The 19,462-nt window shown below is 40.0% G+C and overlaps 1 protein-coding gene across 1 annotated transcript; it reads right to left on the minus strand.

Moving 5' to 3' along the window:
* Positions 1–11,514: 11,514 nt before the first annotated feature.
* Positions 11,515–19,457, minus strand: pes (pescadillo). The gene is made up of 15 exons (XM_034090839.1): positions 19,296–19,457; positions 19,008–19,087; positions 17,846–17,999; positions 17,534–17,643; positions 17,157–17,328; positions 16,928–17,017; positions 15,987–16,103; positions 15,601–15,678; positions 15,098–15,187; positions 14,503–14,633; positions 14,282–14,407; positions 13,753–13,937; positions 12,349–12,467; positions 12,088–12,255; positions 11,515–11,946 (listed from the first exon to the last, which is right to left on the minus strand). Exons 1-15 carry the CDS (start codon positions 19,317–19,319, stop codon positions 11,869–11,871), a joined length of 1,722 nt encoding a protein of 573 aa, XP_033946730.1. The 5' UTR covers positions 19,320–19,457; the 3' UTR covers positions 11,515–11,868.
* Between the last annotated feature and the right edge of the window lie 5 nt (positions 19,458–19,462).

Raw genomic sequence — 19,462 nt, forward strand, 5'->3', positions numbered from 1 at the left:
CGCTGTTTTTGCAGGGGGCTGATTCTGTGAGCAGCAGCTGACCACACCCCCCTGCAGCTGGCCACGTCCCCCTGCAGCTGGCCACGTCCCCCTGCAGGAGAGGGGAGCATGCTCTGAGATCAGCTGCTGGGCTGCAGCGGGGAGAAGAGGGGGAGAAAAAGAGATCTCCGTCCACCGTGTTTTATTCTTATAGAAGAAAGAAGAGAAGTAACGGGGCAGAAACCCTCCTTTTTACGCAGCGGTCCAGACATAGACATCAAACGGCGACACATATTCAGTGTGCAGTTCCTTTGGCATTAGGGCAGGGATATCTAGATACTTTCCAAGGTTTGACATAATGAATTGTGCTACTTTTAAAGCAAGGAGCGATGTTTTCAAATCTGTAATCAAAAAGCTCCTCAAAAAACGCTATGAAGCAGTTCCTGCCGTTGCTACGTTAGTTCAAACGGTAACAACGGACTATTTTTCTTAGCGGATGCATGTCAATTTAAATCAATACATACAACTATAGAAAAAGAGCCACAGCGGAGAATAAACAGAAGGGCAACTATGGCAACCATGCAAGGGAAGCTGCTTTTGTGGCAGACTACAGCGCCACTTACAGACCTGGCATATGTACTACAGCGTCTCCAGCGCTTTCGAGCGGCAATGGCCGGCCGTGGCCCAACCTCTCATTCCCCTGATAGGTGGAGAATTGACCAATAGCCGTAGCACCACTTTACTGACGTCAGTAAAGTGTTCAAATCTGGATCAGTCTGTATCAGATCCGTTGCAGCCCCTTTTTTAGAGATTTGGGTATGGAGAAAATAGAGAGGGTTGTGTTTTCTGACACTTGGTGAGTTCCCTGGAACACCGGGGACACATTTCATGTATAAAAGACGTACGAATGTGCATTTTGCATGATAGGTCCCCTTTAATATAAACCTTGAGTTAACAAAATACTACTTATCAACTGTTTGTGTTTATTATATTTGATACAGTAATACAGCAATATTCTAACCAAAGTATATACCAGAGGTGGAGGACTCGAGTCACATGACTTGACTCGAATCACTATTTTTTTACTTGAGACTTGCTTGACTAACATTGATAAAAGACTCAACTTGACTTGACTTGGTATTCATGACTTGAGACTTAGGCTTGAGACAGATGACTCAAAGGACTTTACTTTTTAAAATAAAATATTTGCATTTGTTTTTGTATTTACGAAGCCCCTAGAGGGCAATGAAAGAAAAAAAAGAGAGAGAAAGGAGAAAGTAGGAAGTGGAGCACAGGAGACAGCCGTTTCATTGCAGACGTTATGTTTATGTGGGGAAATACATACATTATTTGAGATATATTTCAAACTCGGACTTCATTTTAGGGACATTTCGGCCAGGGGTGTAGAGTTATTTGTTCAAGCACCGGATCGGCAAAACAGGAGAGTCTGTGAACCAGTCTGCCTTGACCTATGTATTCATGTCTGACTCTCACAGTATCTGCTGCTTCATAGAAGAAACCTCCTTCACTTCATGAAATCTCTGCAGCACCAGGAGGCAGTAACGTGCAACTCAGCAGAATCTGAGAAGAGCAGCACCAGCTGCAAAGAGCCATGCCTTCACTGTGTTTACCTTCATTAGAACAGCTAACGAGCGACCGCAGGCTACCACACACACACACACACACACACACCACACACACACACACACACACACACACACACACACACACACACACACACACGCACGCACGCACACGCACCACGCACACACGCACACACACACACACACACGGTGTGGAGGAGTCGTCACAGGATTTATTTTGGTGAATTGTCCTACACAATTTATATTATTATTTTTTGATGCAGAGTACAATTAGCCGGACTACACTTCAATGAAAATTCTGCACGGGCTCAAGCTATGACGCAGAACGGGAAACACATGTGGGGCGTGTCGTTTCCGAAGGCCAGGAGGGGAGAGCCAGTCATCAAAGCAGTCAGTCAAAGTTACACCAACTTTCGGTGAGTGTCTGCTCAATGTGCCTATCGCTAAGCTTTCAACAGGGCCCGAATGTGTTGTTTTTGGAATAATATTTTCCCCCTTGTTTGTCTTTTCAGTTTATGTGCAAGAACTGATGGGAGAGGTTGTTGTGCTGCGGAATACTTACCCTACCTACAAGAAGGCCGAAGCTCTGAGGTCAAACAGACAAGTCCCCCCCAATTGCGTCAGCATTTGTAAAACCTAACAAGCTTGTGCTTGTTGGAGTACAGAGGAGCAGGAGTCGCTTTAATAAATAAATGGTGACATCTGTGGTGACCACACACACACACACACACACACACACACCACAACACACACACCACACACACACACACCACACACCCACACACACACACACACACACACACCCACACACACACACACACCAGGCCCGATTCTACAGGGGTGCATAAGGGTGCATTGCACCCTCAGTTGAGTTGTTATGCACCCTCATTTGAAAAATTAAAAGTGAAAAATAAATAAATAAAAGTAAAACATTTTTTTTTTTATTAAAAGTGACAAATATTACTATGGAAGCCCATTTGCGCCACTTGAAAAAAATAAAATCCCCATGAAAAGTCATAATTATGAGATAAAAAAGTCATAATAATGAGATAAAAAGTCATAATAATGAGATAAAAAGTCATAATTATGAGATAAGAAAGTCGAAATAATGAGATAAAAAGTCATAATTATGAGATAAAAAGTCATAATAATGAGATAAGAAAGTCGAAATAATGAGATAAAAAGTCATAATTATGAGATAAAAAGTCATAATAATGAGATAAGAAAGTCGAAATAATGAGATAAAAAGTCATAATTATGAGATAAAAAGTCATAATAATGAGATAAAAAGTCATAATATGAGATAAAAAGTCATAATAATGAGATAAGAAAGTCGAAATAATGAGATAAAAAGTCATAATTATGAGATAAAAAGTCATAATAATGAGATAAAAAGTCAAATAATGAGATAAAAAGTCATAATGAGATAAAAAGTCATAATTATAAGATAAGAAGTGCGCATGCGCTGCAGTGGCGCTGTCTTCAAAGGTCCCTTCATGCAAACAGCATCTATCTAGTCCTAAATAAGGTAACTATTACAGGTGACTTTTGTAAATGTTAGATGTTACATATAGCCTATATTGCAGCTAAACTACAACAATGCAGTTCATAGTTTTGACATTACCTGTTATGAACTATAATATATATGCCTATAGTTTTGTGGTAACGTTCACGCCACTAATGACAATAGTGTAGGCATACTGCTGCTGCTAGCCCGTAAATGTTATCTCAGCTACGGTACATACACTAATTATAGTAGCCTACAGTACATGTAACGCAGTGGTTAAAAAGTCATGCGTTAATTGTACATTGCACGGTCGTTCTTTATCGCTTTTCAGTTTGCTATTCTGGGGGAAATGATAATACCATAGCGATTATTCGGTAACATCACCAAACCGAAGTGGTACAGTCAGATAGCATGGGTAGCATTCATTATGCATGTGTTGAACTTTCCTGTCGGCTCCCAGACCGTAGTCGAGGAAACAGGGGATTACTCTGTGGTCTCCCAGGGCCGAAGCAACAAGCTTCAGGTTCAATCATATCGAAATGACTGGAGAGAGGCGAGATCTTCTTTTGGAGGCCGTTGCATTTGTTTAGTTCTTCTTGTTACACAAAATACTTCACAGACCTATATTTTCTACTGCTTCGTTTTACTTCCAGAAACATAAAAACGCTCGCTCACTCTCGCACCATGCACACACACACGCACGCCCACCCTCTCCTCTCTCTCTCTCTCTCTCTCTCCTCTCTCTCTCTCTCTCTCTCTCTCTCTCTCTCTTATATAGCGATCTCACTCTGCATGACCCTAATATCATAACACACATGGATATCTCGGCTACTTGGCAAATCTAGAACTTAGTCAGGCTCTTGATAATGCGGGCAGGAGTGTGTTAGCAATATATACGAGAGAGTAAGAGGAGAGAGTGAGGAAGTGTGGAAGAGGGAGTAAGCAATAGAGGAGAGAGGAAGAGGAAGAGAGGAGAGGAGAGAGGAGTAAGGACCGATTAGAACACATTTTGCATTTTTCCTTATATTAAATATAGTCTTAATCACAACTAAAGTATAGCTTATAGGTAACTTATGTTCATGAAAGAGGGAAAAGCCTAATGGGAATGTTATAACAAGTCTGAAAATAGTCAACTGTTAGTTTACATGCAACGCAACGTTTGCTGTTGAGATGTATCAACGTACAATGAAAGTTGTTGCGATGCAAGTCAGTATGATAGCTAATTGTTTCATAAAATATTAATACAAGCCGGGTCAACCCCTTTTTACAAATCAGTTTTTGCTACACAGTTCTGAAAAAAAGCAGAGCATTAAGTAAATAAACACGCTCATGGCATATATATAACAACTTTCCCTTCTTAATAAAAATTGCATTTTAAAAACATGAATTGAAGTTCCATTGGCTTCTTTATTTTGTTGAACATCCAGCCAAATGCCTCACAATAAAATCAAAAGGAGTGAATATTTCCCCACTTTAAAGATTGGATTTGTCATATCAGAGGGCAACTTACGAAAATCTGATAACCAAGAGTCCTATTTTAAGTATTACAAGATCAATAAAATCTAATAAAATGAAATGATGCTCCCCTTCCTCCTTAGTTGGAGCATTTGGAGTATAGTTTATAGTCTTATTTAAACATGACATTTAAAGGTAAGTTTGAGAAACCGGCTCGAGATACGCTTGTTGTTATATTCCATGGAATGCTCTTAACATCCCGATAGCAATGAATATCTGAAGTGCTTTGACAATAAATCCATAAAAAAATATCATCGGTGGAAGCCGTGTCGCTGTAGAAAGCACGACCAATCATCTGAGCCGGCCCGGCTAAAGTGACTGGATGGCCTACCTGCCTGTCAGCCTTCCATCTGTGCACAAACTGATCTCGTGCCCTCATTGGTCATGTGCGCGTTCTGGTGTGTTGGAGGAGGGGCTCTGTGAGGAAGTGGCAGATTTTCTCCAGTTGTGTATTTTCAAATTCTAGCGATCTCGAGCAGGTTTCTCAAACTTACACAACCTACCTTTAATGTGAAGATGATTGAATAGCAAAACGACAAACAAAAACGATTTTGTAAAAATCAACTTTAAAAATCAAATGTATTTAAGGTTACATTTAGGCTTTCATTTCATTCAACAGAAGTGGAGAGGTTTTTTCAACTGTCACAAGATGGACGAGCTATCTGACTATTTAAGGTCACGACATGTGGACAATGGAACAGGAAAAGGTAGTTTGTATATATTTTAATTTTATATTTCTGAAAATGTTTTGTTATTGTAGTAAAGTATCTTTATTACATGTACAGCACTTTGGCTCGACCAAAAATCGTTTTTAAATTTGCTCTATAAATGACACTTGATTTGATATAGGAAATGCTTAATTTGGACAATTCACAAATAAACATTAAAAAACCCAAAGTTTGGAAGAGCTTTGAAAATAATACCCTGGTGCTCTGTATGCAGATTTTTCATTGTTGTAATTTAATTCACTTGACCTAAGAATTCTTGATATATTTCTTCATTTTAGATGGATTCCAGTGTCATAACTCTCATGTAAGATGACCAGCTGAGAGAGTATCTGCCATCCTATGGTGATCGACTGGCTGTTTTTGGACACTGTAGACGGAAGGAAAAAGAACCCACGAGTCGCAAGTCAAAGCTCTTTGAGCGACTTAGAGGAAAGCTCTCAAGAAATAAAGGTGATCATGTGTCTGAGACAGACCATCAAACCGCTCCAAAGAATGCTCAGAAGAATCAAAGAAAGATTGAAATTGGATGGGTGCATTTCAGAGAAGGGGAATTTGTGCAGGTACGCACCAAAAAGGGTGGGGGGACCAGAAAAGAGAGTGTCATGAAGGACAGTACAAAACAGGACCTAATTGAAAAGACTGTGCAGTTGTTTTTTCCAGATGGAAAAAATGCAGAGGGGAGCCTTACTGATTTTGACATTGATTTAACGGACTTTCAGCGGCATTCATTAGAGGGTAGTATCACAGTCAAGGAACTGTATGAAAAGACAAAATTACCTCTCTTACGTTTCTATTTAACAACCAAGAAGAGAGACATTGCCAGTGACATACATCTGGTGGAAAACAATAGTGATGCAACTGCTCAAGAAGGTGAAAACACACATGCCAGACCTGATACCTATCACCTCTCTACAGACACATCTGTAACAGATCCGGTGGAGATAAGTACTTCAGATGTCATTTTTGTTGGAAGCAGCACCGTTTTTGCAAATGAAAACAGTGATAGTGTTTCCCTTCTTTACACCACAGTCAACCCAACTGATGCATCCAGTTTGCAAGCACATGAAACACTGTTTCATGTTGGTGCTTTAGATGATAGTGGCATTGTAACTTTCCGCACAGACAGCATCTCTCTGATGGAGTACTCCAGTCTTGATGATACATTGTCTCTCTCTACGGAACTGTCTATTGAATCATCCATGCCTCCTTCAATGGATATGTTTCAGGAACAAGCCAATCAGAGAGAAAGAGTGAAGAAAATTATTGTTCTTCATCGTGGACAGATTCTCAGAGAACTTATTCTAGTGTTTTCTGAGGAAAATATCATGGAGAATGACTTTCACTTCCAAGTTATTCTTCCGATGGAAAGCTTGAAAAAGCTGTGGATGATGGAGGTGTTATGAGGGATATACTGTCCGAATTTTGGAATGACTTTTATGAGCAGTGCACTATGGGAAATGGCTTCAAAGTGCCATACCTGCGTCATGATTTTGGTAAACAAGAATGGGAAAGTGTAGGCCGAATAATCACATTTGGCTGGCAAAAAGAGAAGTACCTTCCTGTTAAACTTTCACCTGTACTTCTGGAGCAAGCTGTTTTGGGCTTTGTTGAGAGTGATCTTGTGGACAGCTTTCTCAAGTATGTGTCAGAGTCTTTGAATCTTGTCGTTCAGATTTTGAAGGTGTGGACCAAGAAGAATTGTTGGAAATCATGGATATCCACAACTGCCGGCGGCTTCCAACAGCAGATAACTTTGAGCAAATCTTGAAGGAGATTGCTCACCAAAAACTGATTCAAGAGCCTGCTTTTGTGATTGAACAGTGGAACAACACACTTGCATCAGAGCTGAAAGGGATTGCAGCAGTCTATGAAGAGCTACAACCAACATCAAGAAAGATCATGAGATCAATGACTTACCCCAGTACACAGAATGCCCAGGAGAAACAAATGGTCAAGTATGTTAGTGCATATCTTAGAGAGTCAGACACCCAGCACCTCTCCCTTTTCCTCAGATTTTGCACAGGATCAGATTTGTTCACAGGAAAGAGCATCACTGTCAGCTTCACACAACTTCAGGGATTTCAAAGAAGACCTGTTGCTCATACATGTGGCTGTTACTTGGAGTTGCCAGTCAGTTACGACCACTACCCAGATTTTCGACATGAAATGAACAAAGTCTTAGGTAGCAACGTGTGGGTAATGGATATTGTCTAAGATACAAAGATTTCAGCTTCCAGCAACTGCAATCAGAGGTTCACGTTTAAGATTTGTAGGTTTTCCAGATTATTGTGAAGGAAGTAATACAGCTTGTTTAACCTTACTGAGTGCCACCGCATCAACATCTTGTCAATATTTCTTTACTGCTTTTAGCCACTTTTGTTGAACATTGTTTTCAGTTTAAGAACATGTTTACGTTTCAATGCAGATAACTTTCTGTGAATACCTCAGTTAAGGAAGTAGTTTAAGATTGATGGTTTATATTGCTAGACTTCACTAATAACCTGAGTCTAAATCAGTTATTTCAGACAACAATGTATATATTCCCTTGTGAAACACTATTCTATTCAGGTGCTGTTCTTGTTATTTCCCAAAAGACAGTTTGGCATTTAAACGTACCGATGGATTACGATTAAAGGGTGCTGATGCTGTAGCAAGTTAGATTGAAATGCAGTCAAAATGAAAAGAGCAATTTTGGTTTCAGAGGTTTATTGAAGTCTGCCAGCTGATTGGTTGGATTCAGATAAATGGAGGGGGAGAAAGGAGCGAGGAGTGTTTGAGGAAGTCACTCGCTCTGTCTCACTCTCTCTGCTGCCTGCTCTTCCCTGGCTTAGCACACCATGTCAGCCGGGCCCTCCCGAATCCACCGTTACATCTGGGACCCAGGAGATGGCACCATTGTAGGAGACGACCTACCACGCCGGCAGTGGACCACTCTGAACCGTCTGCGAACTGGGGTCGGTCGCTTTAAAACCTCGATGAAGACGTGGGGCTTGGCGGACAGTGCGGCATGCGAGTGCGGTGACCCTGAGCAGACCGCTGTCCATATAATCACCATCTGCCCCTTATATAGACCACCCTCGGAAGCCAGCCTCTTCGACCTAGGACCAGAGATGCGGGCATGGCTACACGACACCGAGTTGGACATCTAACGTTATACGAAAGAAGAAGAAGCACACCATTGTGAAAGCAGTGGGAGGATGGAGGGATGCAGAAGGAGAGAGGATGAAAGGGAAACAGCTGCTGCCTTTAAACTGATGTTCTTCTTATCGTGATATGATACAGGACATGCTCAGTGACTCAGCCATCAAAGAGCTGCTTGGAAACAATTATATCCAGTCAAAATGAAAACAGCAATTTTGTATGCCATCTGTTTAAATAATTGAATAAATAATTTGATTAATACATGTGTGTATTTTGCATTTGTATCCTGTTTTTACACATAGTCAATCTAAGGGCAACACATGACTTTGTTTGTGTGTAAATACAAATATATGCACTGAGAATATTTGGTACATATTTGACGTGTCTCAAACAGCTACAATTATATTTTCATTCATCACAGGTTAAAGTATATTATAATTCTGACAATTGCAATCAGTATATATATTTCAATTTGTCCTGGAATGAAACAGGAAACAAATACACATTTCTGAAATATAAATTGTGACACTGCCCCAGGAAAGTTAATGATCCAGTTCATTGTTCATCAGTTGTCTGAGTGTGATATACAGGTTAACAGTTTCAAACACATCATTTGTTAATTTCAGATTATACTCTGACATTAGATCCACACAGATATGGAACACATCTTCATCACATGGGAAGTCCTTGAACACACACTCATCAAGGCAGACTTGAACTTTCTCCAGGTCCACGTGGTGCAAACAATCTCTGCCTCCATACAGATGAGGGACTGCATGCAATATGGAGGGACGTCCATGGGGTGATCGCGAGTTATGGACTTGACGGATTCTGTGATTGTTCCAAGTCAACGCAACCTCATTAAGTTCTTCCTAGGAGGCAAATAATATTCAGTCAAATAGAATGTATAAAAATACTGGGCAGTGGTGATTACTGCCTTAGTCAAGTCTTGACCCATGGTTTGTTATATTTGTGAGATGTGTCTTCTAGTTGTACTATGGTAGGTTGGCACAATCATATTAATAACTGTAAAATGTAAATTGCAGCAGTGCAACTAATGTTATATCTTAACAGTTATAAAAATGTGGTGGATAAACCCGAAAATAAAAATTCTTAAATACCTACTTATTTGACACAGCTACTCTGAATACCCACATATTTTTGTTAGCCAGAAACAATAACTTATTATTCACTCTCTCCACGGAAAACAGGCAATTTCTATTTTACACATGGTCATTTGTGGCTCTTTAAAAATATTCACCACATTCAACATTTATTTATTTCATAATGTGACAAGTACCTGTATTATTTGTAGAAAGCAGAACTGGATCAAGGACTTGTCCAAGAAGTTGTCTGAGAAGTAGCCATCGACACTCAGTTTGTCAAAAAGGTCCATCCAAAACTGGACACACTCACTTCGCAAGGTCAGCCACCATCGTTCAATACGCTGGTTTCCAGTGCTTGGACCAAAGGTTACATTATCTGTTTCAGCTTGGTTCTCAGAAAAATGCAAAAACTGCTGCATTTCAGCCATATGGCCATTTTCTGTTCCTAAATCAAGTCTGAGTCTGGCAGGGCACCCACCAGCATTGATAACGGCATCAATAAAGTAGCCAGCGATGATCTTCGGGTCTTTGTTTGTTTTGTAAGCTTCAAGCCATATCATCTTTCTGGAAAACCCGTCAATGCATCCACTGATTGCAATTCCAAATGGCTTAAGCTTGTCGTAACCATCAATGTGTCATACATAGTTTGGACCACAGCTATGGTAGATGCGCCTTCGCAGTCTGTTTCTTGACCTCAGATCAACACCTTCACCATCCAATAACTGTAGCAGTATTCACACTGTTTCTCTGTCAGTCACAATTCCATGTAACCAACATTTTTGGTGCATCCATCTGTAACCATGACACTGACCAGATGTTTCCAGTTGCTGTTCAATGAAGATAGCCACCTCAGCCACATCGGTTTTATTCTTTCGACGCCAGAGCTGCTTCTTGCTTAAAATCCTTTCAAGGGTGCGTTTGCTTAGTACAACTCCATGTGAATCAGCAAGCAAAGTAAGTATTTCATCAGTTGTAAATCCACGTTTAAAGTAGTCCTCAATGTACTCACAATCCATTTCCGTGTCAAGATAAATAGGAGAACTCGAGCCAAAGAGCTGCTAGTTTGTCTGTTGTGACAAAGTCTCTCAACCTCATGACTTTTTATCTCATTATTTCGACTTTCTTATCTCATAATGACTTTTCATGGGGATTTAATTTTTTTCAAGTGGCGGAAATGGGCTTCCATAGTAATACTGTACGACCAATTATTATTATTACATTTGAGGAACCGGCTCGAGATCGCTAGAATTTGAAAATACACAACCGGAGAAAATCTGCCACTTCCTTACAGAGCCCCTCCTCCAACACACACGAACGCGCACATGACCAATGAGGGCACGAGATAAGTTTGTGCCCCGATGGGAGGCTGACAGGCAGGTAGGCCATCCAGTTACTTTAGCCGGCCCGGCTAAACGGATTGGATGTACTTTTTACAGTATTACGGCTTCTCCAGATGAAATTTTGTTATGGATTTGTTGTCAAAGCACTTAAGATATTCATTGCTATCGGGATGTTAAGAGCTTTCCATGGAATATAACAGAAAGTGTATCTCGAGCCGGTTTCTGAAACTTACCTACCCCACCTTTAATGTTTGTTTTATTATCTTTGCTTTTTAAAATGCCATTTTCTGAATGTCTTTCATTTTTGTAAAGCACTCGGAATTGCCTTGTGTTGAAAGGTGGTATATAAATAAAACTGTCTATATTTCTCCCACCTGAGACGCGAGCGGAGGAGGTAAGACGTGGCTTCATATATTCAAGCACTGTGTCTTCACTCTTCACATCAGAGCTGTTAAGGCTACCAAAGAGTGCACAAGGGCATTCTCACTGATAGTTCCTCAAGTAAGAAACTAGAAAAGGAGATGAAGCACAAAATACACTTCAGAGCCTTAACTGGTCATCAGCATAATAATACTCGGGGAAGGAATACACCACTTAACAGTTAGAAACCTCATTTATCATTTTTTAAGATCACAAGCAACAGGATTTTTAATTTGTGTTTTTACTTTAAAATAAAGACCATTTACATGAACAGCTTTAACAACTAAGTGGAAGAAATATATTGTGTAATGTAAAACAGTTCTAACAAACAAAAGGCAAAAAGTCACTTTTACATTATTAATAACACAATGAGCATATGCCACATCCTGCATTTCTTCTTGAGCTTGAAGGTCAACGCATCAGGTGCATCAAACTCACACAGGATTACAGGAATCTCAACCTGAAATACACTCTGCCTCAAGAATGTAAATACACAAAGTCAATCTGCTAAATACATGATCAGACGATTCATTTGTTGGCCTTTGTCTTCTTCTTTGATTTTTCAGCATCATCGTGGGCCTTCCTCTTGGCAGTCAGCTTGTTAGCCTACAAGAGAAAACAAAAGAGATTTAGACTCAAACTCGAATATACTCTGCACACTAGAATAATGTTAAAAGAGAGTCAGATATTGAAAGGATCCAAAGTTATTTCCATACATATTAAATGAATAATAAAAACTGAACGTACCTCTCGGACTTTTCGCTTTTTTCCAAACATGATCTTGTCGTACAGGTACTTTTCCTTTTTCTTCATCATCATGATGGCGAGGCGTTTTTCCTCGGCCTTCTCCTCCTGCTCCAAGCGTTCTGGGTTTTCCACCTTCACTTTCCCAGCTGTCACTTTGACCGACAGGTTCTAAAAGACAGAGACACCACGTTGAGACACCACGCCTTAGTGTGACCGGGAAAATACAAGAGCTCAAAGGAAAAGAGGTCAAACGTCTCTTACCTTTCCCTGGGATCTTTGTTTCTCCATCTTCTTCAGATTATTCTCTTCTTCTTCATCTTCTTCTTCTTCCTCATCTTCCTCTTCGTCGTCCTCCTCCTCTTCCTCCTCCTCTTCCTGGGCTGTGATGGAAGTTAAATATATGAATGATGTGTCCATGGAATTATTATGCATCCTTTTTAGGCTTAATGATCTGATCAATAGAAACTTTTATTCCTAATCAAACATATTGAACCTAAAATGTCACCTAGTTTATGAAAGATGCAGCCAAGAGCAGTCACCTGTGTGTGATCACAGTGTGACTGCTGATTGGGAGTTCATTACACTGACATCCTGATTATAAATCGCTGTGATTTAGGGATGCTCCGATCGCCAATATCAGTATCGGCCGATACCGATCGAGTGGGCGGGGCCTATGGGGATCTTCCATTTAAAGCAGTGTTTCTCAAACTTTTTCATACCAAGGACCACTTAACCAATAATAAAAACACTCGGACCACCTAACTCCACAAACACATCATTTTTCTAGAACAGATTACAAATCGCCTGCAAATGGTACAAACAAGTGGAAACATGTGTGATGAAGGTGTTGCGCTGGGCTATATCATGCAATCGAAAGTGAAACTTAAGCTTGCTCCATTGCGGAGATATCCCCACGAGAGTGCGGAAAACTTAAAATAAATACATTTATTTAAATTGTGAAATTTTACCAATATACTCACTGACCACTAGGGGGCGCTCACGGGCTACCAGTGGTCCGCGGACGATACTTTGAGAAGCACTGATTTAAAGTGATGTTTACAACTCAGTTAATGGGGCTCATTCACTGGCGCTTCCACAAACAACAACCAACATAATTATTACATTCAAATGAAGTACATTATTCACTTTGGATAATAACACGGGAGAAATGAGCGGAAGCGCTCTCTTTTCCCCTCTCTCTCTCTCCTGACAGCCTGTCAGTATCTCATGCAGCTCATTGATCCAGTAATGAGTGACCCGACAGTGAAGCATAATATTTTTATAACTAGTTTAGCTTGTTCCAGAGGTAGATAAAATAGCTAAGTGTGTTAGGTCTAACTCTTAGTGTGTGTTTCGCAGCAGGATTTCTGCTTCACACACTTTGCATACCGCTATTTTACTGTCTTTTTCGGACACCTTAAAATACTGCCAGACCGGTGAAGCCATTTTGGCGAGCTTGGCGCGCACAGAGAAAAGTGTCATGTATTTTACGTAATGCGATCAGCTCCCACAATCAGCATTTTTTAGAGCGCACCGATCGATCGGCAGAGAGTGAGTATCGGTCGATATTGATCGGCGGCCGATCAATCCGAGCATCCCTACTGTGATTCAATGCTGGGACACAATACAAATATATTTATAAGTATGGTATTGAAGAGAAATTACCAGGTTTTTCTCCTCGTTGTAACGCCATGATCTTTAGTTTTTCAGGGGGCACGTAGTCTCCGTCCTTCTCCTCAACGAAGGGAGAGAGGTGAGGCGGCAGAGTCACTCCAAGGAAGTAGTCCTCCACAGGCAGGACGATTTTGGCATTGACACAATCGAACACCCACTGGGGCTGGATGTAGTACCTAAAAACAAAGTATAGTAAAACAGCATGTCATGTTTTCAGAAATTGTGAGGACTTTCCCTTTCTGCTTAAAAAACACATGGGGGGGGGGGGGGGGTCATGACAGAAACAATGTGACCCTTTAAAAACACGATGAAGAAGGTTGTTTTGAGGAAGCAGCAGAAGCATGACCCTGAAAGGAGCCATTGTGGAGGACATGAAGTGTACAGAATAGACTTCGCGTATTTAGCATTCAGAAATACACAGAATCAAATTGGTTGCACAGAAACACGTGTTCCACGTTAAAAATAAAGAGCTTACATTTCTTGACTTAGACGACGTGTGTTAGATCCACCATTCATTTACCTGTTAATATACTGTTTGTCAACGTTGGGTCTGTCAACAACTTGATGCGTGATGCTCTCATCCGTCACGTCGTACGTGCTGCCGATGCAAACAGACTTGTCCCAGGACACTTCACCACCAAAACACCTGGAAGGCAGCAGCAACAAATCAGTTTTAGGTCTAAATATGTTTCCTTGTAAATGTGTTGGACCGTCCGGAGGTTCCCTGCAGCGGCCACTCACCTGATGAGAAAAGCCAACGGCTCTCTGGGCACTTCTCGGTTGAGGAAGAACTTGTGCCCCTCAAGAAGCTTTTTCTGAGCTTCCTGCTCTTTCTGTTCCCTTTCTCTGGCCTCCATCTTTTCCATGTCCTCCTGAAGAAGTAAAAGACAACATTTGTTGGAGTAATAGAAAGCCACTGTTTTAAGGCTTTTGTTTGATCAGGGACGATCAGCAACAGAAATAACGTTGTGATATTCCCCCTCTTGCTGTTGGATGGTTGTTCATCTTAGAACGAGCTGGGCTCGTGTTTCTGATTGGTAGGGCACACCAAGCTCCCAATATTAGGAGCATTTCAACCGTAGCAACCAAACATAAAACCGTAATCCCCAGTCTCACACTTCTATAAACTTCAACCCCTGACAAATATAGCAACCTCAGCCTTCAGAGACCAATTAGTTCATTTCACTGACTCACTGTTTTGATTGGACTTCTCAGAATCATGACATTGTTTAATTCTCAGTACCAATTCAACATAATATAATACTACATAAGTTGTATGTCACCAGAGATGAGATTGAGTATTTCAGATACATATTTTGTGAACTGGTTTTCTTACGTCTTCAACAGGAAATTGGTCAAGTTGAGCCTCCTCCTCCTCTGTAGTGGCAACCACCGTGGCCAGACTCGTACTCAGAGCTGACAGTTTCTGCAGAGCCAAAACACACCAGTTTAGAACATTCTCTAATTATGTTTTAACATGAACAATTACCATTTATTTCAGTGTATAGATCGTTACAAACATCAGTTCAGTTAAATGAGAACACAGTAGTTTGCAGAACTACAAGTTTACATAATTACCGGGAGCATTTTTAAAGATGGAAATGAATTAAATAATATAGAAAGGACAAAAAGCACTGGGTTTCAGTGTTGAGTTATATAATGTTTTGCCACCTATGACAAATTGTATCAATCTATTAGTTTAATCTTCCAAGTGTTGACGTATCTTTAATGAGGTTTGCGCTGCTCACAGCATTACAAAAAACAACACATTTTATAATTCAAAATCAGTGTCTTTTTATTAGCCAGGATGATCTCTTTTGAGAGACCCGTCATCATTACCTCCAGGTAGCTTTCTGAATTCATGGCGTAGTCTTCGTCATTCTCCTCCTTCAGCTCGGACTCTGCTTTAGCGTCTAGCTGCAAAAGGAAGGATAACATGAACGGGGTAGAGGTGAGCTAACGGAAATGGAAAGTCATCTTTATTGTAAACCCACATGTATTATACTCATTTCATGTCTCGCAATAAGAGATTACAATGTAAGATTTTAGTCCACATACCTAGCTACTATTTGACTTGAATATCATTTATCTGAACTTTAATATATTACTTTAACAACTATGTAAAACAAATATTGCCTTGACTGGCCACTGAAAATAACCTTATAAATGAAGTGTGTGCGAACATATATAGAGAACATCCCCTGTGATGGTTGAGTCCGATGTACCTTTGGGGGGTAGAGCAGGTTGAGGGAATGGTAGAGCCTGAAGTTGACGAACCCCAGGAGAGTGGTGTACAGCTCTGTGAAAGTAGCCATGACTCTGTAGTCCACATCTGTTGGGTGCTGGAAGGGAAAACAAAGGGTTTAACTAAGTCTCAGTGGTTAAAATAAATACACACGAGGGCATACAGTCAAGAGCCATTTAGAATCCCTAGCACACAATCTCTGGCACAACCTAAGGCTATTAATCCATCATATGCACAGATTTTAAATACATTAAAGTGTTTTATGAGTTTGCCTACCTTATTTTTAACATCTAATACATTATTGTTTAGGAGAATTAGGCTTCTTGTGCATTTGAGCCCTCAGTCTGTAAATATTAGTATTTAAAACCGTTACCTGAGTGATTGAACTTCAAGCATTACTCCTCATTTCATTTTTTCTTTTAAAAATATATATTTTATGACACATAAGGATTTTAAGGACATGCCACAATAATGGTTATTGCATATTTTTGTAGAAATCAAAGGGAACTTGACTTTTAAGAAGATTCCTGTACATTATATCATATATTTATTTACAAACACAATTTGGGGCATCTGACAATTGGTTAATGGCAAAAAAATCAAAAACCATTCTAGGTCATTTTAAACTATAAAATGACAGTGTGAAGCTAAAGCATTGACTACATACGCCCTGTTGTATAACTGCAATGTAAATAAAGAGAAATAATTAATTCCTAAGGCCATATTAAATGTCTGTGTGTTGATATAATGAAATAGCCTGCAGGCCTTAATTAAGCAGTTGGCTGTTTGGTGCTTATAGAAAGATCTGCGGTTTTATGATGAGTCGAACAGAGCAGCGTCAACCTTCAGTGTAATCCTATCAGACCAAAACCACTGCGTGTTAGCATAATTACTGTGGATTGCATTTGGTCATGTACTCACATCATGGGCGAACTGATATGGCACCAGCCAGGTAATGAGCTGTCCCATCACCTCGGCCTGGTAATATATTCCCTTGATGGAGATGAACACCTATGAAGAACAGACAGGTGATTAGATCGTTACAGAACTGAGGTCAATGAACTCAAGAGATATCAATTAAACCCCGCCCCCCCATTTGATTTGTATGTTTACTCAAAACAAAGTACGAGGGTTTACAGTGGTGTCGTACCTTTCTGAGAGAACGGGATGCAATGACATAGTTCATCCACTCCACAGTGAGGCGCCTGCACAGCGTGATTGTCTGAACGTGGCACTTTCCTGTTCGGGCGAAAGTGGAGAAGAGGAAGCACATGCAGAGGGCATCGTCGACGTCACGGAGAGCATCAATGAAGGACGGGTACCTGCCACAAAAAGGAGAACCAGTGAGGAGACAGAACCTCTTAAACGTTTTTTTTTTTTTTAAATAAGCTAAATGAAATACTGCGGACATGCCACTCTTTACATTCTGTACAAAAGCTGATACTCTCTACTTTGAATGGATATGAAGAACCGTGTAAGCTCAACAGTGCCCTCCGGTGTTGAGGGTGCAGGTTAACACGGTCTCACCTTTCTTTGACGATGTGGTCCAGTTTATATGTCGGCTTGTTCTCCTTCAGTCTCTGCACATTAGTATATTCTGTTTTTCCATAAGCCTTCTTAAGCTTGCGTACAAATACCTGTTGAGAAAAAAACACTTTGGGAATGAGACACCGTTTACAGAAAAAACAATATTAACATTTCTATAACTTTCACAAAAGTAAAAAACAGACTAAAACTTTAACACGGTTCAATTACAATCTTTTCCCAATTATACTAGTGAATATAAGCATGTTGAGAAGATGGTGACATTTTGAACATCTGAAAAATGTGTGGTGATACCTTGTAGTCTCTGAACTTGCCAACAATTGGCTCGTGCAGAAGAAAGCGGATGTCTTTGAGCAGGTAGAAGGTCCTCGGGGCTGTAGATCCCTTGTTCACCTTCTTCTTGTGCTTGGGCTCATGAGGGTAGATGCCTTTAAGGATGCACAGTCGCCTGAAAATCACAGAGATCAGGAAGAATGTGTCTGTGAATGCCTGGTCTTTAGTAATGACGTCATGCCATGTTCGATGGTAGGTTTAGGTGCTGTGATGTATATGTGAGAGCTTATTTATTTGATGATAGTCAAATGAATGGTTAACAATTTGGAAAACTGATTTGAACAGAGTTGTCTGGGCCATTATTAAACAAATCTAACAATTAGCTGACTCTGAAATATGTCAATGTTATGCTTTTCTCTAGATTAAATTATTCAGATTAAAGATAGAAATAAAAAAGAAAATCAGTGTATATAGTACAAAAAATATGAATTTGAAGAATGAAAGAACAGAGAATAAAAGTCACAGATTAAAACTAACCGTGAAAACTATTTTTGACAAGGGCCGACATTAGTAAAACCATCTGAGGTAGAAGTTCCCTGGTTATTTCTGATTGTTTATTTTGTCTATAAACTAGTTTCAAATTGAATATTCAGTTATTTCACTAACCCAGTAATAACTAAGGAGCTCTAAGTGAAGATCATCCCTTCATGAAGCCTGTTTTGTTGAGTTGTTGTTGTTTTAAAGAGATGTTTACTCAACACAATGGCTGCTGTTTATGGCCCTGTTGGCCAGAGTCAGGTAATACGATATATTGAGAGGTCCTTCTTATATTTTGTCCACCATTAATATAAATGCGATTGAAAAAAATAACTTCTTTTGTTTTTCAGTGTGTTTATATGTAGTGAGGGAATGTGTATTGCATGTCTTCGCATTTGTATATTTGGGACGTTTTTTAAAAACATTTGATGTCATTTTAATGCAAACTCAACTTAGTCACTAACTAACTATAGCTACCAAAATGACTATAAACTTAAATCAACACCAAATTAAAACAAAACTGAACATTATAACCTTTATAAAAGTAAGATTTAATAAAGGTATACATTAATGTAAACCTAATAAACCGGGAATTGAGAGTATATATTCAAACACATGCACCATGATGCATGAACAGTGCGGTTACCTGAAGTCTGGGAGGCTCAGCGATAACTTCTTGCGAGCTTTGTTTCTGGTGATGTAGTTGGTGACAGAGCCCCTCTCATACTGAAAAAAACAGGACAGACGATCACATTAAATCCTCACAAGTAAAAAGCAATTAACTGAATGCTTTGATATTAAAACGTTGATCTACAAAGAACCGATTTCACGATTTCAGTGAAACAAACTTTAGCTTCGTTAGCTAACTAGCTAACCAGGTTGCTATAGTTATTAAAGTGCATGGCTCTGACAATATCCCGAAGTCAACTCTTACCTTTTTCTTTTGAGTACCTCCCATTTAGAAGTGATATGTGGCCCTACAAACAAGTGTAGGTAAATCTAAATGTATATAAAGTAAGCGGTTAAGACAAACACAGCAACAGCTACCGAGACCAGCAGCCAATGCACGTGTTGTTTGACATGCGCGGAGGAAGTGCTGCG

This window comes from Pseudochaenichthys georgianus, chromosome 9, assembly GCF_902827115.2.
Source record: "Pseudochaenichthys georgianus chromosome 9, fPseGeo1.2, whole genome shotgun sequence".
Classification (NCBI taxonomy): Eukaryota; Metazoa; Chordata; class Actinopteri; order Perciformes; family Channichthyidae; genus Pseudochaenichthys; species Pseudochaenichthys georgianus.